The 21211-nt window shown below is 44.4% G+C and overlaps 1 protein-coding gene across 1 annotated transcript in view; it reads left to right on the plus strand.

The window, feature by feature from the left end:
* The window catches only part of ANTXR1 (ANTXR cell adhesion molecule 1), a 111691-nt gene that overhangs the window by 77091 nt on the left and 13389 nt on the right, over nt 1–21211 (plus strand). Inside the window, exons 15-17 of the mRNA XM_074852261.1 lie at nt 1916–2011; nt 2497–2664; nt 10079–10159. Coding sequence (XP_074708362.1) covers nt 1916–2011; nt 2497–2664; nt 10079–10159 — 345 coding nt within the window. The remainder of the gene's footprint in view (nt 1–1915; nt 2012–2496; nt 2665–10078; nt 10160–21211) is intronic.

A 21211-nucleotide genomic window follows, 5' to 3' on the forward strand; every position in this document is an offset into this window, starting at 1 on the left:
GCCAAGTATGTAGGACATTACTGGTGGGTCGGGTTTTTTTTTGCATGTATTGCAAAATCTCCCATGCCCTTCAAAACATGTAAACAGACTCATCCTGAGGAAAGCTTGTGACTCTTTTGTTTTTCAAGTGTCCACTGTTGTCATTTTGTGCGTGTGCTGTTTCTGTTGTTATTCTGGCAGAAACGCTCCTATCTTAGATTGAAGTGACTTGCAGGGCTTTTAAGGGCTTGTGGGGAAGATTTCCTAAACCTTGGTATTTCCTGTTGTGAGAAGTCCAGTCTGTGCTAAACTGAAGAGAGAGAAAGAGAATTGCTGAAGGAAAATATTTAGATGGCTTTGATTCCAATTTTTTAAAAAAGTCCTCATGGAAAACTTCATGCAGAGATATTAAGTTCTTAGGTTGCAGCAAAGAGCCTCAGCAGCTCTAACCAGAGCGAGAGAAAGAGGTCAGCTATGAAGGAGAGGAACCTTGTATTTATGACTCAATTGTTCACTCTTCCTTTAGATCAAGACAAATTTTGCAGTCAAATTTATGTGTATTTTGAAAAACAGAAATGCTTTTGTTTGACATGAAAAGCATAGTTTGTCTTGGATTTTTTCCCCCAGTTTTTCAGTTTTCCTACTGGGGAGTTCAATTTCAAAGTATTTTTGGCTTTTCCAGTTTTGGAAAGCTCCTAAGTTTTGGCGTTTTGCCAAATCCCTGTGAAAAATTAAAGAAAGAAAAAAAAAGAGAGGGACCATTTTTCATTTCTCTCCACATTTTTCACAGGAAATACTTCACGTTTTTGATGAACTCTGCTTTTCTGCTTTGCCAGTTCACAGCCTGAACTGTAGAAATTAAAGGGAAAGGCACTCTATAGGTCAGAGCATATGTGGAGTTGTCATATAGTGCAACAAAGGACATAGAATATATAGAATACACTCGCTAGAACTTTAGCTAGACTAATTTTAAATACACTTAAGGAGATTTTCTTGATTTGTAATTTGGCTGTATCTGAATGTCATCATGAAGGCCAGGGTCCTGAATACATTTCACTTTATGTGTGGTGATGTAGCATAGGCTTCTGCCTGCAGTATGTAAGGGTAGAACACATTCTAATTTGTACAGAATTAGTCTCATTTTTCACACAGGGCCCGACTTTCTGCTGGCATAAGCCTATGAAAATCGCTGAAGCCACATGGACCTCCATGGGCAGCCTCCTTAGCAGAGGCAGAAGTTCATTATAAGAGCTAATTCCATTTTGGTAATTTTTCCATTAGACTTTCCCATCCTATTCCACTTGGCCAGCTCATCTCAAAAAACCCTCATCTCCGTGCTGAGCATTCACTCTGGGGTTGTTTCCAAATGTACTCCTTCACTCGGGAGCAAATTTGATTTGCTTGCTTGCTTCCTTTTCCCCCCATTCTGTCAAATCTGAACTTCAATACGATGATTTATCTGGGCCCTGGAGGGTTCCTCCAGCACGGGGAGCTGTGAGTCAGGGAACACTCCTCGGAGCAGCGGCTATTCTCTCCTTAATCACAGGCACAAGCGAAGGGATGACAAAGAGGTAAGTCCCTGCTACCATCACTCGTGGTGAGCACATCAAGGAGACTTGCAGCCAAAAGACCCCAGCTCTTGAGCTATGCTGAGTGCTGGTTTGGTGGCTGCTTCAATGATTTTGCAACTTGGAAACAATTTACTTCCCTGAATTTAAAGAGCTGGACTGTACCTTTCAAGTGGTGGTGGTGTTTATAACATGAAACATTTTCTCTTCATGAGTGTACATCCTCTGGAAAATAACCAGTGAGAGACCAGAACTTTGACTGCACTGGCTCTAGCAGGCTCAAAGGACCACATAGCCTGTGGTTGTTTATTCCTCTCTGTCTCTAGTCATGCTTCCTCACAGTGCAACCCCTTCCTTCTATTCTGTAGGAGGAAGATGATGACGGCCTTCCAAAGAAGAAATGGCCAACAGTAGATGCCTCTTATTATGGTGGACGAGGAGTTGGTGGCATCAAACGAATGGAGGTAATTAAATAGCAGTTCATGCATCAGAAGATCTTGCTTGCGAACTGAGCTGTGATATCCCCCTGCAATTTACCCAGAAACAAACTCAGGGGATAGGCACAAACTTATTTTAGCTTCTTTTGTGGTTTTGAGCCCAGATCATTTTTTTATATAGGAGTATCTGAGAGCCAAACATAGATTGCTGAAGTTTGGGACCATCTTTGTAAGATCCTGGGATCCAGGGGCAGTGTTGCCATACAAATTACAAGAAATATTTTTAGTTTTTCTGAAAACCTTCCCCACCCTTACATTTCTCATAAATCACAAAGAAGAAGTTCAAAGTTTGGGCTCTAGTCTAGAAACACGCTTCACAGCCTGTGCCAATATCACTCTTCACCTTGGGTTTGGATGCTGGGAAAATACAGACAAGGGTCTGGTTATTACAGCAGGGATGTAACTCTCGGCAGCAGCTACTCTTGTAATATGCCCTGACGCCATCTTTTCAGGTGCGCTGGGGAGAAAAGGGCTCCACAGAAGAAGGTGCTAAGTTAGAGAAAGCCAAGAATGCCAGGGTCAAGATGCCAGAACAGGAATATGAGTTCCCCGAACCCAGGAACCTCGCGAACAACATGCGCAGGCCTTCCTCTCCTCGGAAGTGGTACTCTCCAATCAAGGTAAGTCCGGCCCAGCGTTGTAATGCAGAGGATGTTTCCAGGAGATCTGTATTAAGTGTTTTCACATCCAAGGCTAAGGTGTAGAGCATCCACAAGCCTGTGATCTCAAGATGCTGCTACAGTAGCTGTGCAGGAGGGAGTTCCCCTGAACACATGCGAAGGGAGGTGCTGTAGAAAGGAGTCACATGGGACAATGGGAATTTCCCACCAGGTTGATCAGGTTTTGGGGCTGCATTGCATTCTTAGACCAGAGCAGGATCCTGATCTCTTCTGCTGGCGTAGCTAGCTTCTGTAAAGTGCTTGCAGACTTGACTGCACTTCCAAGGGCAGGAACTTTAGTCCACACTGCCTATTCCCTGAGATGTAGGGAATAAATAGCATCCTCTTTCCTTAGAAAGAGGGGAGAAAATAGGAAGAAAATTGCTGCTAAATGTCATCAGGGAGGGTTGTCCTCAGCAGATCAAGGATTGCAGTGCGGCAGATGGATGTCTGCCAGCAGGCGTGGGTCACAGGGCCAGGCTTGCTGCAGGGCAGCATGCTCGCCTCACAAGGACAGAATGCCCTGCAAGAAGTGTTTGGCTGAATTAGAGTGCCTCAGATGTGGAAGGTCAAGTTCACACTGATACTGGGTCACATGCAATGCAAAGCTGCACAATGGTCACCCACAGGAACTGGGAAGACTCTCCTTCTCTGCCATCTGTCTCAAGGGCAGGCAGCTGTTCTTCAGTTTGTCTTCACCCATACAAACGGTTGGCAGCGTACAGAACGGAAACGAGCAAGCAACCGAGTACTCCACTGAAGCAAAACTCTTCCTTGCACATGTGAATGCTTCTTCTGGGTTAAGAGAAACAAACCACACAAAACAGATATTAGCTGCATCTTCCAGGGCATGGTATGAGGGCAATGTCAGAAAGCTAATCTTTTGCATTCAGGACAAATTAAGCTCTCCTCAGGAAAAGAGAACATCTTACCTACTGTATAACTACTCGAATGAAAAGAAAAAAACAATAATCCCACACTCCTGTTTGTCAGGTTTAACTCTTTTGGGAAATGTTAATACCCTCCTCATCTCTTTTCAGTCTGGGCTATTTGTAGCAGCTCTGTAGTTATCAGAAAAGACTGAAAATGCCCAATTGATATCCAAGTGCAAACCTGGCACCACTGGAGCTTGGGTCTCAGTTTGAAGAGTGGAGATGCTGCTTAGGGTCCTAGAAACCCTCTACAGGCAATTTATCTGCAAGTAGACTGAAAAGAGGGTGTGTGTAACACATGTAGCAAACCTTTTGGTGTATAGACCTCACCTTGAACTTTATGCTGGGGAATGAGGAAGTGCCTCACTGCTAGAAAACAGAGGGTTTATTCTCCTGGTTTTTTCCTCCCCAGTAGCAGTCAATCTAGTCAGACATACTCTATTAGCCAAGTTATTGCAATGCAGATATACTACACTGCAGTACCTCCAGGTTTCCCTGCATTGTATCTGCTTACTGAGCAGCTCCAAGCAGTGCCCTCAGGAATTTGGGCAGGTCACGTGTTTTGGCTTTCCTCAGTCAGTGATCTCGCAGCTGGTTCAAATCCAGTGATGGGAATGGCAAGGATGCACAAGGGACTAAGAGTGGTTTCCGGAGGATACGGAAATGTGAGCCTCTTTGAAAATTTGGTCCAGTGCCTTCTCTCTTTTCCCCCTTAAAGATTATCATCTAATAAACATAGCCTACCAACAAGTCATTTGCAAGTGCGTTATAATGACTTCAACATGTGTTCGTGAAGGTTATTCATTCCCACAGTGGGACAGGTTAGAGAGTCAACTCTTTTCAGTTCAGAGTGGAGAATGCAGTAAGCACCATCCCATAGAGCTGCTCCTTTGTTCCTGAATGCATTGCATTGTCATTTTGCATCAGCGCAAAGCATTTGTAAAACACACTTGTCCCATCTGCGAGATTTTTCACTCCTACTGTGTGCTCATGGAAATGACCTCATCTAGCTGAGAGACACAGCTCAGTTGCTTTTTGCATGCTGCAGTCAGAAGGGTTCACAGCACACAAAGCTATACTCTAACCACCGAGGAGCTGACAGAAACACTGATTTTAGCACAAAGAGCCTTGAATACATGCTCAGGCAGCTGGAATCCATGTGGGTACAGCTACCTGAGATCATTAGTTGAGAGCTGGGTCCCTTCCCATAGAAGATACTGCTGAGTTTCTCCCCTCTTCCTTCACCAGTTCATGCTGTTGGATTACAGCCTCAGGAGACTTTCAGTTAATTTTCAGAGTTTATTCTGCATGGTAGGAAATCAGTTCTGAACAGAGGAGTCAAGTTTGTTGCAGATCTGTTCCCAGCTGGAAATTCTCCAAAGTTCAAGAGAGGCTTGGAGAAAAGATTCAATGTATGTAGGGTTGAAGTTCAGTTCTGACTCTGACTAGGAACAGATTTTGCTTTGTAACAGCAAGAATTCAGTTATAAGGGGGCCTATAAATATTAGGAGTATCTCATGGGTGATATATATTCTTAATTCCTTTAGAAATATCTCTCTTACCTACCATACAAATTATATACAGTATAAGGACAGTTCCAATCTAAGACCCCATACGCAGATACTCCCATAACCTTGGGGTGTTCCACATCTGGATGGTATTTAGCAGCCTGAGTCTGTCTGTGGACAAGAATTTACCTAATTATTAATTGCCACCACACCCCTGATTGAACTGCACCCAAAAAGACAGTGTATGCAGACAGGATAACTGTATCCAACCCTTTCCCCACATGCAATCATGAGTGCTCATCAAAACCAGAGGGGATCATTTCTATGAAGCAGGGGCCTGCTATTACTCTCCCTGTGCAGTAAGGAATTAGCAAATTGGTGAAATTCATCAGCACTCTTGGCAGGAGCTCATGTCCTGAAGATGTGAGCGTATGAAGATGAATTTGCATTGTGTTACGCAGGGAAGCTATCACAGAGCCGTAACAGGCAGAGGGAGGCGAGGAGGGATAGCCTATTAGGTCATTTGGGCTGTACTCTCAGCCAGAGCAGGACTGCTAACTTGAATCTATCCTTCACTGCTTTTTCCAGTCTGGTTTTTAAAATAACATAGAGGCTTCCACCACTTCTCAGAGGGGAATATTTCACAGACTACCAGACCTCACCCATAGGAAATGTCTCCTGATACTCAGCTTACATTTTCCCTCATCCCCATGCTCCAAGTGCACTCGGCTCTTTTGGTTAAAGCAGATGTTAAATTTCCACTCCCACCCCACTGGACTGGTTGAAACACCTCTTCAGAAGGTAGATAAATATGCATGTAACAAGCTATTTTAAAAAAATCATTGGTAAAGAAGGAGGGCAAGGCATTAAATCTCAGGAATGGTAAATCAAGGTAGGTTGAATCTGACGAAGAGCCAGGAAATTCACATTTTAGGGCCAGTCATCTTGCTGGCCAGCAGGCCACCTTTTCTCCATGCAACACAAGTGCCAGCTTTTACTTAGAGTGTTCTGCCTTTTGCCAGTTTATCTGATGGAGTTTTTCTTCCCTCTCCTTCTTACTCTTCCCAGAGTAATGTCTATAAGGTAGGTAGACAGCTTAGAGCAGATAGATTGCTTTTTAAAATGCTCCAGAGATTTATTTCCTACCAAATGTGGCTACTGACACTTAACAGATTGTGGTTATTATTATTGTTGTTATTCTTATTTGCTGCTGTTACTTCTTAGCACACTGTCAACTGGATTATCCCACTTTTAAAATGTCATTTCAACAGTTTGAAAAGTCAGTGCAAACAATCCAAGGAGAAAGACAAGTCTGAAAACTTCTTAAGAAACTTGCCAGATCCTCAGTTCACCTGACAGGGAGGGGCAGCACAAAACATAGATGCAAGTGAAGGATCACAAAGGACCATGCCTTTAGTTTTAATTCGGTTCAGGACATGCTTCCTGCTACAGCCAGCCACACAGCTCTGTATGCTTTGGTTTGGTTAGCAGCTTTCCTCCTACCTCTATTTCTACCTCTGCTTTTATCTACCTGTCTACCTACCTATCTCCCCCTTCTTCCTCCTCGTCAGAGCATTTATAGTACTTGTTTGACTTCAAAAGGACCACTATCAGTCTCTAAAAAACAATGCAGAGAGGACCACAAGAGAAGGCTAAACTCTGTCACCCACAAAAACTCACATGCAGGACCTGCCTCAAGGCTGAGGTTGAAGCAACAACTGGTGCTCTCTAAACGAAGCCTCAGGTGAATCCTAAGTGGAGGCTACTTAAGCATTTACTAAGCCACGTGTCCCTGGCACATCTTCTAGTCTTTGTCCCTCCTGTCTCTATTTACAAAGCTGACATGGCACAGCTTCCTGGCTAGAAGAGGCCTGAGGGCAGCTTGGATTTATAAGCAGCTTACAAAACTGCCTCTCACTGACACCACCAGGTACCAGGTCTCCAGAGCACTGGAGGTATCAGGTCATTCACTAGACCAGGGTCAAAACAGAGCTGAATTCATTAATTCAGGTGGAGAATGCATTCCTGTTAAACCAATGGCTAAAACTATGCCCTCCTTCGTTTGTCATCTGCCCTGATTGTTTCTTCTTTCCAGACTTCATATCTAGTAGGACTCAAAGCTTTAGCTGCCTCCAGACCTTTTTTTTTTTTTCCCTCCAAGCAACCCTGTGCTTCAGTTGCAAAGGAGTTCCCAAACACAGACACAGCCCATCCACTAGAAAGCACGGAAGTGTTTATATTTCCAAGTGAATGCATTGCTGTTTTCATTTCTTCAACCAGCATCATCCTTTCCATGATCCACCCTCCCTCTTTTCCACCCAGATGTCTTGGGCAGACCCTGAAGCTCCATTCAGACTCCCGAAGACAGAGCTCTTGGCTTTTCCCAAGAAATCTTGGTAGGCTCTTGGAAATTAGGACTGCAGAATAAAAACAACTTTTTTGTTCCATGGAAAGTTATAATTTTCTCTCTGGTTTCCTAAAGGAGAAATGGAAGGAAAAGATAGTTATTTCTTAAGTTGTCAGAGGGGACAGGAGATCAAGAGCTTCAACCAGCTCTGATGTAGGGGGAAAGATGGACTGGGGTAGACAGGGATGGCTTCCCTCCGGTCTAAGAGGTTGTGCTGTCCAAATGCAGAAGAGTCTGACAGAGGAGTTTCTTGCTTCTTCCTTTGAGAATAACAGACTTTCCTGGCTCTCACCTTAGGAAGTCTTTTCCCCAGTATCCTACGGAAACAAGACCTATGCAGTCATTCTGTGTGTCTGTCTGTCTCCACCCATGTGTCCCTCCAATTCCTAAATAAGCTTTGAATCATTGGCTCAACACACTGGTTGAGGAATATCTCTCTCAGAGAGGATTACAGTCCTAATGGTTTCTTGAAAAGGGAAGAGAAAGACTCTATGTCCCCATGAAAGGAAGAGTGTGCACTGAGGCTTTAATTAGATACCAGAGAACCAGTGTCACAGAAGGACTTTATAAATATCCTGGCTGTCAGGAAGGTCAGCCCCCCAGACCCCGAAGTTCACAATCGGCCATGGGACCCAGACTTTCAGGAAAGCGAGCTTCCTTACTGCTAATGACACTACTTGCTCTTTCCCCATCACCACTGCAATCAGCTTACATATCCATTTGCTTATTTTTGTCCCATGATGGTTACATGAGGCAAATCTGCTATCACAAAATTTTTGTCGTCTTTATTTTCAGGAAATGGGTAGCGATCATACATGAGTTTCTGAGTCCAGTCAGGGGTAGGTAGGTCTTTGGGTTTGATCCTCTTGACCCCAGGAAATAGTTTTGTACCAAGGGACAACTTTGTACATTCTCAGAGTAGCTGTCTCTGTCTCTGCAGATACAATGTTTACTGACTATTACTGGTACGGGTTTCACTCGTGATGCCTGCTCTAATATCGTAGCATTTGTAGCATTCAGAACAATGCTAATGGAAAGCTTAATAAATACTGTCTGTTGTTAACCCTCTCGAGAGATTTCTACAAATTTCCGGGTATCGTGCACTTAACAGACCAAGGGTCAAATGAAGTTAATGTGTAGAGACTTTTAGGGATATGGTGGAGTTGGGAACTGTCAGTTTTAGGTCAACGGTTGGACTAGATGATCTTCAAGATCTTTTCCAACCCAGATGATTCTGTAATAAATGAATCTTTGGCTTGTAATACGTCTGTAGCCTTCCACTGAGCCAGCCAACGTGCTGCACTTGTGTAAACCCTTCTGCAGATCTCCCAGAAGCTGAACCCATTTTGAAAGTGAAACCCTGACCTATTAGAATGGCGATATAGCTGGGAACCCTTCAGCAGCAGATGTATGTTTCAGAGCAGATGATTTGATGGGTATTTCTACATTGCAGAGCCCTGTGCTGCTCCTTTTGGCCTCGTTCAGCTCATTTGGAAAATAACCGCAGGCTTGGTATTTTATGTCACTGCTGAATTTCAGTCAGGAATGAACGCTTTGTCTGCATTGCAGGAATGGCAGGGAGGGTCCGACCCCCCATCTCAGCCAAACTTTCTGTCCACAAGAGATTTCAACACGTTGGGTTTTCAGCAAAACTCGTCTGGGTCTGTGCATGTGCACAGGTGTGCGCTGGGGTCCGGGCTGTTGGGTATGAGACCACCCAGTGAGGTGAAGAGCTTCTCAAAACCAGCACAGTGTGTGGAGGGTGGCAGCTGCCCTGCAGCTGCTGCTGAGCTCATAGGAATGGAGGACTTTGAAAGATGTGTGTTATTGCCTGGAAAAGATGTAAATATTAACTGACAAATGGGGTGGGACTGGGGAGTTACATGAGACCTGGTGACCCGATGCTCTCTTGCTAGCATGTAGCTGACATGAAAGATTAAGTGGGTCTTTACACAGCACATAGCTGTGACTCCGTGTCTTGGCTGCGTGGAGAAACAGTTTTACAGTCAGTTCTCCCCAGCAGATTGTTCTGAGATATAAATCAAAATTATATCTAATATGTCACAGTGGTCACCTGGAGCTAGAGACAAGCCACCCAGCCAGCCAGAGGAGGAGGTGGAATGGTTAGGAAATGTGTTGTATAAAATAGCTTTCTGCATTGATTTAATTGCTAGCAACAATGCCAGGAGCTGAGTAGGTATTGGACTCTTTCACAGCCCGGGAGGTATCCAAGTCACCTATTACCTTTGGAGATTTTCAGAAGAATACGTAAAGGCTAGACCCGTGGATACTCCTGACTGTCAGACATATCTGCTTACTGCTCATTTGAAAGCCTCTTCCTTTGCACTTGCAGCGAGTTTGGAGTGAGTTTCTGTAAGAGAAAACATTGCTCTCCAGCAACTTGTACAAGCACAGCAAATGGTTAAGTAAAAAATGTGTAGGTCTAAGCAGCGATGTCCCTGCACTGCACTTTGCACAGCGCACTTGTTCTTGCACAGAAGATAACACTGTGTTTCTTTTGATTGCAGGGGAAATTGGATGCACTCTGGGTCTTGCTGCGGAAAGGTTATGACCGCGTGTCTGTGATGCGCCCACAGCCAGGAGACAAGGTACCGTGCCTCAAAACATTTTTTTACAGCTAGGGAAAAATAAAATACCTCTAAAGTTTCTGACTGCCTTTACATGTGGGGCTAAAGGCAGATACTCATGACAGCTTGGAAACAAAAATTCAGTCACATCTGTCAGCTTTGTTCCCAACCACAGTTCATGCACTTTGATACAGTTTCAAGCATGAAAACTGTGGAGGTGCACTGACAGAAATACCCATCAAAGAGCCCAGTACTGTCTTGCTCTTAGATAGTATAGCTGCTTTCAATTAATTGCACAAGTAATTTTAATGAACAGTAAGGAATATTTCTGCATATTTTCATTTATTAAAATCTAAATTCTGAAATAAAACTCTGAACATACATAATTTTTTTTTTCTACATAAATTTAGACTTCATGGGCACTTTTACAAAGCAAGGTTTGCAGAATGAGGTTCAGACTGTTGTGTGAGAGGGAGGAAGTATTCCCATATATTTCTAGTAAAAACTGGGTTCATGGAAATTTCTATACGTTAATGTGTAGAAACAGAAGCCACTGAATAGGATGGACTCACGTCATTTCACAGGAATGATACTGTCTATGACAGCAGGGTAGGATAGAGCTGCCTCTCCAAGGTAATCTTCTTTTCAGTGGAATTAAATGTCTGGGTGCCTAAATGATTTCAGAACAGTTATCCCAAACTGTCTCTAGAGGTACCTGGCTGAGCACTGAAGTGCCCAACACACACCCGTGTGTTGTGCTCAGCTGCAGCAGACAGGCAGGGACACGCAGCTGGCAGGGGAGGGTGAGAGCTGCACCCGAGCTTTGCAAATTTAGTCTGTGTCTAAGGTACACAGCATGCGTGAATTGAAATCCCTGTGGTAGCCATAAGACATCCCCTGACTCCTTGCAATTTAGATGGTTACACCCAGTTGCCCAGGGCTGTTCCAAATCCAGTTTTTAATATCTCCAAGGGTGGAGATTCAACATCTCTCTGAGCCCCTGTCCACATTCACCTTATGGTGAAAAATGTCACTTACATTAATGTCTTATGGAATCAGTTTACACACCGCTGACATAAATGAACAAAGGAGCTTGGAGCTGCCTCAGGAATATTTTTGGCCCAAAGCATAAGTAACTGTGTAGCATTGTAAAGGCTTCAAGAAACTCAACTGCACATGAAACAACAAAGTAATTTTTTGGTGGAGAATCATAGTTCTGTAACATTTGGCTCCCTGTAAGGTTTTCCATTGAATGCCGGACCAATGAACTCTTGTGAATAAAGAGATTTAATATTTTTTCCCTTCAGGGGGAAGATTTGCTAAAATGTCTTCACTGAGTGTGATACTGATTTCTGGGAGAAAAGCTCATAACATACGGATTGCTAATGCCTGGCAATTTTCCCACAGAAATCAGGGTTTGAAGAATGCCCATTCTATGAATAATTTTCTTGACTTGACAAGCTAAGATGAAAGATGCCACTTCCATTTATGCTAGGGAAAATCCAGAGCAGTTTAGCTGAAGCTGATATAGTTAGCAGCAATTTATTTTAGTGCAACTGTCAGCAGGTTCCATCCCTTTTTGGTGATGTATCTCTTAGACATGCAGTTGTGTCCTGTCAGCATAAGCAATAGCAGAATTAGCCCATATAGGTGTTATATGATCCAGCCTTGAAGTAAATTAAACTCTTTACGATTCTGGTGTGCTATAAAGGATCTCTGACTAGGGTGCAGGTATAATTTAGTGTGGAAGAGAAGCTGGCTGAAAATGCACGCAGACTTATAGCTGCTAAAATACCTATTTCTTTCCAGCTGACTCCTGGAAGACTTCCAAATGTTTGAGCACTTTTCTGTGTAGATATGAAGTTCTTCTCAGACTTTCTGTGAGGGTAGACTGTTCTTAGAACATTTGTTTTCCTCTTTGTAAACAAAACTATGAGCCTGAGTGTTTGTCTTCTTTGAATAACCACGTGTGGCCCTCTTGATGTTTTTAATCACTTTCAGACTTAAGTGAGCAGTTTATGTTTATCCCTTTACAGTAGTGACATAACTACCAGGTGATGTCACTCCCAACAGTGCAGGCAAAACCAATATGAGAACTCACTGTAAAACACTAAAACGACATTCATTAGTTTACACAGCTGAAATGGCAGAATTAGACAGGGTTTTCCCCTCCCCTCTTCAGCAAAAATGTGGAGGTTGTCTCCCTACTTTGGATTTAAAGTAGAGAGAAGAATCTAGCTTTCAAGTGCTGTGTTCAGCTTTGAGATTTCTGAGTCATCTCCCATCTTGCTATAGACATTCCCTGTGATTTGGATGCTGGTTTTAGTCTGTCATACCTCACTTTCTCCTTTGTAGACATAGAAAGTGATTTTACCAGAGCTGGGCTTTAGGAAGGTTGGCTTTACAACATTTAGAGGCTTCTGTGCAAGGGACTGGGAAGGAATGAGGCAACGCTGCTGTTAACGGAACTACCACAATCTCAAACTGTGCCTTGGGAGACAAATTAGTCAAAAAGAAAAGCAAAAAGTTGCAAAAATACTTGCAGAATTTGCACCTCACAAAATAAGGAAACTCTGAGCCCTATTTGATCCCTGCCAACCTCCCTTTATTCTTCTCTGTGCCACCATTCTTCTAAAAGAAATTCAAATGCATGTCCAAAGCTTAAGATACAAACGCTGCATGATTCAGGCTACCTTAAGGCAAGTGGCTTCTCCCAGGTCAGCAAACATCAAATATTGTCTCATAAAACACATTACTGTGTTGGTGTGACTGGAAATGCAGTGGGAAGGTCAGTGCTGAGTTGATGGGGATGGCAGCATCTGTCAGTGTTGACTGCAGCTGTCAGTGCCTCCAGTGCAAACAGTTCTGAGTCAGTGTTGCAAAAGAAAAGGATCGGGTGGGTTGCACTGAAATGATGGGAAATTTCTACCTGTGCAAACGACTGTGTGGCTAGAATCCCCCACCTGGGAAGTCAGGGCTGGTTTTGATGAGCTTGGATCCAATCCCTGCCATTAGCTTGGAGACTTTTCACCAGTATCACAATGAGAGGGCCTCTGGATTACTTACAGACACAGCCCTTCCTCTGAAGTGGATGTTTGATAATATAAGTTTAATAATCTGTTCATCATTTCCTTCATCCAGCCTGAGACATAGTTCTTGGCATCTCTCGGGCTTGCAACAACACTAAGGGCAACAGCGTTTCAAACCTTTGCTGTCCAAAGACAGGACCCCTTTTGTGACGGATGCATCGCCTGCGCACGGGGTCGCTTAGCAGTCACCTTTACACACCTGGTCACACGCCAGGAATACCCCAAGCGTATGGTATGTCTGACGGCTGACAGCTCGTGTGAGGAAGGTGCCTTTTGCACAGTGCTTTGAGATATGGCACGTTACCTCCTTGACCTGACGTGCAGACTGAGGCCAACTGGCTGTATCTGACAGCTTTAACGTTCCTAGTGCAGGAGATGCTGAAGGACAGCACTGCAGAGGAGATTCACACCGCGGCAGCCCCGCGCATTCACACACAGATGCTAGATGCTCTGCCAGCCATGTGTTTCTGGTGTAGGGTTTGCCAGCACTAAAGATTAGCCAGCAGGGTAGAGCTGTGAGAGTCATTTTGGCAGTGGTGAGCTCAGCTGTAAATTCCTGTGGCCTCTCCATGTGATCCCAGATAGCTCCTCTGGACCAGGCAACGTGGACCAGGAGCACAGCAAGGACAGACTTGGTCCTCACCGGGTTCCAAAATCTTCAGCACAGGTGAATGGCAGCAAGTCTGCAGCCTTCCATAGCTGTCCACTGGCAAGTTTAGATCTGATCCTGTTCTGCTGGGAAGTGTAGGTAAAGAAGTCTCTACCCAGCAAAGGGGGCCTATCAGCGCTGGTGCTGACAGCGCCCAGTCACTCATGTGGTTTTGAGATAGAGGCACAGCTGGTTTGAAACCTCAGCCCTAACGCCCTGGTGTAAACCCAGCCCGGCCAGTCCCAGAAGACAGGAAGCTTCAGGCAGTCAGATGCAGGGCCCTGAGGTGTTGCTGCACAAGGCAGGGCAGCTCCAGCTTTCCCCCTTTTCCTGACTGCCTACCTTCATCCCACTGCCATCCTTCCACAGGGTGCTGCGGTGCGTGCTAGGGGACCAGGCCACCCATCGCTGCCATCCCAGGTCCTCTGCAGGAATGCTAGGCTGGGATGGGCGCTCTGGTTTGTCTACCTGGCAGTCACCCAGAGGAGTTTCAGACTAACTAGCTCAGTTTCAATCATGCCATGCAGCTGCTCAGTGTAGACTTCACGACACAAGCTGAATAAATACTCCAGAGTTGCTTAGCAGCAAACTAGCATGCCCACGCTGCCAGCTACGTATGAACTAGCAGTCTTTACAGCATGGACATGCCCTGGGAATGAGAGAACCGGTGATTAGCAAAGCATCCTACAGTAACCAGCAGCCTCAAAGAGAGCCAACAGATTAAAAACCCACCACATGGTGCATTCTCAGGCTAGATAAATATTTGAACCCTTACAAGCAAAATTTATGGCTACTAAAGAGTAGCCTGAAATTTGCAGACAGGAGCCTTTGACCATATGATATTCCTAAAAGTACCCAAAAAAATTGTTTTGAAAGCAATTTGTACCTCCTTCCTTCTCTTTCCTGAAGAAGGAAGCAGATTTCAGACTCTTGGTGCTGTCGAACAGGCACCTTAATTCACCCACTGGTCGACATAAAAAAGTGAAGCCAGATGAAAAGTAACTGAAAGGCATCTCTGTTGGCTTTGGAGCCTGAAAAGGAGTTGGATTTAATCCCAGGGTTACATCATTTTCGTATATAAGCAACCCCTTGCTATAATCAGTTACTTTATCCACTGCCAGCACATTAGCTGAGCTGTTCAAAAGATTGCTTGCGTAGAATGAAACATGGATTCAGCTTCAAACACTGTGTTGATTAATTGTCACCGTTTATCTGCTGTAGCCCACGCAGCTTCCTAGGTACCATACAAATTGTCAAGAAGACTGTAACAAGACATTGGTTCAAGGGTAATGACTAATAAATTTGCAATTTATATACATTGCAGTGGATAATGTGGGAACTGAAGCTTAGATTCTAGTCCTCCTCCTCTGTGTGACCTCAGACAATCCCTTCTCTCTGCCTCTTGTCTGTTCATGCCCTGAGCCCTTTAATCAAGGTTGAGATGCCTTGTACAGGACTGTTTCTTCACTGCAAAAGGTACAGTTATAGAAATAGCTGACTGGAAAGTGCTGGATACAGGGTTAGATGCTTCTGGACAACAGAGCTGAGACCTCTTCAGGGAGAAGTGCCAGAAAGGACACCTGCCTGTAGCGTGGCAGCAGCCCGAGCCAGAGTCTTACCTGGCTTTGGCCTCTCTAGCTCTGTGGAAGCTATGGCTTTCGATGTCAGCAACAGGCCCTGATCAGCGTGGTGTTATATCTGCAACAACTGGCCACACACCAGTCACATTTGCAAGAATTAACCATGAAGCAAACTTTGGTCTGGTTTGCAGAAGGCTTTTAAAAATGCATCTTTTATCCCAAAGCAAAAGGAGAAGAGAGGAATGTTCAGGACCTGTTTTGAAGTGCTCCCGGAGAGGTTGAGATGCACCAAAAAGGTTGTGAAATTCTTCTTTTGGAGTCAAACCTGGAAATGGTCTGAGGTTACCAACAGACACAGATGTTTCCAATAAGGCAAGGAAGTCAGAGTCACATGGGATTCCTGTGGTCTTCTCACATTTTCAAGAGACTAGGTTTGCATTCTTGTCAGCATTAATGAGGTTATTTTTACATTCAAAACACCATCAGATGGGGTAATTTAAATATATATATATTTTAGAAAACTTTATTGCTTTTATAATGGAGTAAGGGAATGCTTGTTTGTGCAAATTGCTCGCTAAGCACAGGATCCAAAAAATTAGTGTCTCTTCAAAGTGTCAGTTGCATTTCCTTGATAAACATTGTTCTGTCAGTAATTTATGAGGAGATTATTAAAATGTGTTTCAAGCTCAGACTTGGCCAGGAACATCTCAGTCTGGGAGCAAATTATATTTTAAATTTTTATTGCATTGTGTTAATTGCATTTGCATTTAGTGTGTGTATAGGTAAATATAGATGGGTATAAATATGGAGAAAAAAGATAACAAAACCATGTATAATTATGTGTAAAGATGTATCCTACCTAAATTAATGAAGATTCAAGGAAAGGAGCTTTTCCCAGAACTAGTGTAGTTTTGCAAGTTTACTGGTGAAATCACATAAGCCCATATCTTGTTAGATCTCAGTGATATGGTTCTGGTACAAATTGTGGTTAGTTATGACGAGAGGACGAGGCTACAAAATACACGAAAATGTCCCCATTGAAGTAATTGCAATTGTTCTTTTTACTATGAAAGGAAGAATGTGTGTGTGCATGTGCTGACATAAAAAAATGATGTTAGTATAAACAGAACAGTCAGAGGATGAAATAAGACAAATTTACAGCCAAATTGCATGAATCTTCACTACAGAAAAGCACTGTTTTTCAACAAAAGCTCACAAAACTCCCTCTGCCCTACAATCACACTAATGTTTTTATATTACAGTGAAATGCCAGCACCTCAAATTAACTTGATTTCGGGCTTCACTGTGAATGTTTTGTGCAGCTTAAGGAGTTCAGGTGACCACTCTGGATTATATCAGTCATTCATCCCAAATGACCATTTTTTTGTGGAGGGCCCAATTCTGCAAAGCAAGGACTTGCTCCTGCACATGAAGTCCCACTGAATTTCTGGAGAATCTCTGGGGCGTGTGCCCCAACGCCGCTGAGCAGGGGCCCACCTCTCCACTGCTGTGCCACAGGAGACAGCGAAGAGCTGTCTGACCCCAGCCGGTAACCGGTAACCGTCTGAAAGGCTTAAACCTAGAGGTGGATAGCTCTTTTAATCTGCATCCTGCTATTGTAATTCTAGATCCAAGATGTCCAGCTGAGCTGGAGGTTTGTGGGAGCTCTGAGCCTGGGGCACTAGACTGGAGGCAAAGCCCAGAGTCCTCCAGTCTCTGCCGCTGACACACAGAGTGACCTTGACCAGGCCACAGCACCTTCCATTTCTCAGAGGCTTTTCCTGTCCTCTATATGAGGCTAATCCAACATTTTTTCTTTCCCAAAGTGTTTGTGAAAATGAAGGCTGCAGCTTAGTAATAAAGGATTAGCAACACTCATGGCTGTGGGCAGGGACAGCTGTATTTGCAGGTACGTGTATAGGTTTGCACAGTGGCCTGTGGGCTCACGTGGTTACAACGTGATGCTAATGGTACAGAGTCAGGGTTTGGAAGTTCAGGTTTGTACATTTTAGACCTGTGTGATGCTCAGATAATTTAAAGTAGAAGTCTGGCAGTGTTTCTTACATGGTTTGTTTTTCTTTTGCAAGCTGAGGTGTTACAAGAAGAAACTCAGTGGGAACCAGGAGCTGGCTTTGCCAAGTCTGTCACGCATCTTTGGCACCTGTGTCAGGGGCTGACCCGCTTCAGCAGACCATGATTCTCAGCTCATGGGACAGCCCTGACTGGGCAATCATTGTGGCTAAAAATGCAGAGGAGGGAAAAAGCAGCCTGAATCATTACCGTGTTACAGTAAAATTTTCTTCTTCCCTGTCCGTTCTTATGCTTTGAAAAACCTGAAAAACCTTTAATCTGCTGCACATAATTGGGTGTTTCACGGAGGAGATTAGCATTGGCTGCTGTGCCATTTGAGGAATGTGAGTGTCTTTTTATTTCTGGCAAATTCAAACTCTCAGAAAACAAAGCCTCCTTTCCATGAATTCCCCTGTCTTGTGGAGAAAGCGGTGTGCTCGCAAAGACCTATCTGGGAAATAACTAGTCGTCTCTCACTCCCCACACAGTGCTGAAATGGAAGGAAATTAAACCTAAACTAAAAAGAGAGGGACAGTGCTGCCACATAGCCCGGAGCCTTGCTCGTTATAGGGGTGTATTCATATGTTCCAGGCATCAGCTTAAATCAAACCCATCATGCCAGGTGCTGTACAGGTGTAAAATAAAAGCAGAATCTCAGCCTTGTTTGAGGCAAGGGGCAAGAGCAAGTATAGACAGGTACAGTGAGAAACACTGAGACGATGTAGCAGTACTAATTTACCTGAATGCTGAACAGTGGATCTACGACACCAGCTGGAATAATCTGTTAATGTAATTAAAATCTTCCTTAACCACAAGGAACAACTTTTCTTGCTAGTTCATCCTCCCTCAGCACATCTCCCGTGCAGCTTCCGAAGAAGGAGCAGTGCAGAGTTCCAGCCAGAACTGACTATATGTGTGCATGCGTGCGTGTACGTGTGTTAGAGCCCGGAGCTGGCACTGCCTCTGGAGACCGGGCCATAGCAGGGGGAGAGTGCAAAACTCTTGCTGGCTCTGAGCAATACTCTTCTGGACTAGTGGGACAGGGAGTTAGACCCTCAAGTGTGTCTAACGGTGCAAAACTTGCAGGATATATTTTTTGCCAGAGGACAGATGTCTAGGTGCAAGTGCTTAGATGGTGATGTGGGTTTCTCCATCTAACTCGGTACCACCTCCCGTCTTGATACAAAAGCAGGTGCTTGTGTTTCCACTCCAGTTCCTCATCCCATCCCATCCTCCCTAGCCCCAAAGCACACAACTGCATTTTGCTTCTCTGAGAAACTGTAGGAAACAGGGTTTGTCTGGATTTTAGTACAGCGCTGAAACCTTCACAAGTGCTGAGCTTTACTGTAAAGTATGATTTGAATTGAGGCAAGAAATTAGCCTACTTAAGTGATGACTTGAGATTTCCAGAGCAGTGAGGGACTGGGCAGGCTCTCTGCACAGAGGATATTCCTGCGTGGGGCTCATGGAAAGGGCAGCCTTCGGTATAATGAGCTGAGAAACAAAAGGGGTTCCTAGTTTGTTTTAAAGAGCAGAAGGCAAAACAAGCTAATGGAACACCATAGTTCAAACTTTCCTCTGCATGGAGTGAGTAGTTCTGCAGCTGTGGGGTAAATGAAATAACCATTGGAGTAGAACCCTTACTGGAGCAGTGCAATGATGATGCTGTGCTATGGGGATGGAATTGCAAAACCCAGAGACCAGATGCAGAAGAGTGTCTAGGTAGGTAAATTCTCACAGAAAACATTGCAAAGTTGTTCAGTAGGTGTTTGGGTTCTTAGAAATCAGTTAAAACATAGGAAGTGAAACTTCTATAACAGAAAGAACAGGATTTTGATGCAGAGAGAATCACCTTGTGACAGATGAATAGCAAACCCATCTCTCCAATGCATGTTTCTTGCTGAGTGAATGTTGATGTTTGCATTTGTGCTGCGTTTTCCTCATGCAGCTTCCAGCAGTGGGCTGGACTTACTCTCCTTATCCTTATGGGAAAGCGAGGTCATTGTTTCCTGTGGGATTGCAATAAATTCCTAAAAATAAGCAGCAGCCCCAGCTGAAAAATTTGGACTGTGTCTGGGTCCATCTGCACTGAGAACTTGTGAGGGGAGCCCTAGGTCTTACATCAGCGATCAGAGGGCCCTCAGAGACTTGCTAGGAACGCAAAGCCACCCAGAAACAAAAGCACTGACAGCAGATGCTTTACCTGGAGTCCAAGGCACAGAAAGGGATGACTTAAACTACAGCTTAATTCAGTCCTCAGCTTTCCTTGGTCAGGCCACCATCCTGGATGTGAAAGCATGTGGTACTTGCAAGACCCTGGGCAAATATCCTGCACGAAGTGCAAAAAGAGCAAAGGGTGTCAGATTGAAGAGTTAGGATGGAAGTTGTGAAGACAAAGGGTCTAGGAGTGGGTCAGTGGGTGGAGTGGCTCACACCACATCAGTGTGTCGCACAACAGACAGGTTGAAGCGTAACGTTGGTAGTGTTAGAGCCACACCTCTCTGGTCACCCAACCCTGGCATTACACATGTGTAAGTCCTAATAACTGCAGGGCCCTGCTTCCTGATCCACTTTTGTTAATAAACATGCAAATTCCAAACATGTAAGAGATACCTTGGAAGAGCCGTAGAGACACAGAGGTGCACGGCAGGACAGCAGCCACCCTGGGTGTAACTCCAGTGGCCTTGTGCTGCTTCATGCAAGGCTGTTCTGCAGCCAGAGCTTCAGCTGTGCCTGGTGTCCCCCTGGAGCCCACAGGTACCGTGCTGGGTGTGCCACCCCTCGCCCAGGGCAAGTGGGTATGCACAGCCCAGTCTCTTTCAAAGAGGAGTGCAGGACTGTACCAGTAATGAAGAACCCCTTCCTGGATGTCCCTCCAAGCAATAGGCACCTGTACTTGGTAAATCATGGCCTGCGTCCCACCCCGTACCACCAGCGACCTACAGACCATGGGGAGCACAGGGGCAGTTTATTTCAGCGTTGGCACCAATGATTGTTCATCAGCTGTTATGCACTTGCAGCACGCTCAGCCATTAGCAGGTTCATGAGGAACTGTAAAGCCCATTAAGTACTGCTGGCACACAGGAATACTGTTTTTAACTTAAGGCTGCATTATTAGAACTATATCAAAGAATACAGAAGGAATGTAGCAGTTAGCCTGGGCCTTTGCTTGGAGTGCACAAATCCAATGAAAACATCCCCAAAGCTGTAATTATTTGTTCATAATTGGATACTGAGGAGCAAATTCTGCCACACAAACCTCCAGTGAGTTCACTGAAAGTCATGAAATCTGTTTCATTATAGAGTAGCCAAGATGAATGGTAATACGGGGAAGGCTAGGTATTACCAATTAACTGTGAACATCACAAAGCACATGAACAAAATCTATCATCCTGGCAAGTTCCCTGGGTCCTCTCTTATTTCGAATTAGGAGTATATTTTAGAGATGAGGAAATTCAGCTTTAAGAGAATTGTCTGATTTCACACCATGCTGTTCCACAGTGTCATGAATAGAATACTCCTCCTGAAACAAAGAACAGAAACCAGGAGATATAATTTCAAATTCCCCTGCTTTAAACACTAGACCACATTCCCTTTCCAGACCTGAGAATAAACCAGCCGTGTGGACTCCCAAGTCACCCCACACACACCTACACGTTGCTATGTTGCTACTTGCTCGATGAGC

The sequence above is a fragment of the Strix uralensis genome, chromosome 28 (assembly GCF_047716275.1).
Source record: "Strix uralensis isolate ZFMK-TIS-50842 chromosome 28, bStrUra1, whole genome shotgun sequence".
Classification (NCBI taxonomy): Eukaryota; Metazoa; Chordata; class Aves; order Strigiformes; family Strigidae; genus Strix; species Strix uralensis.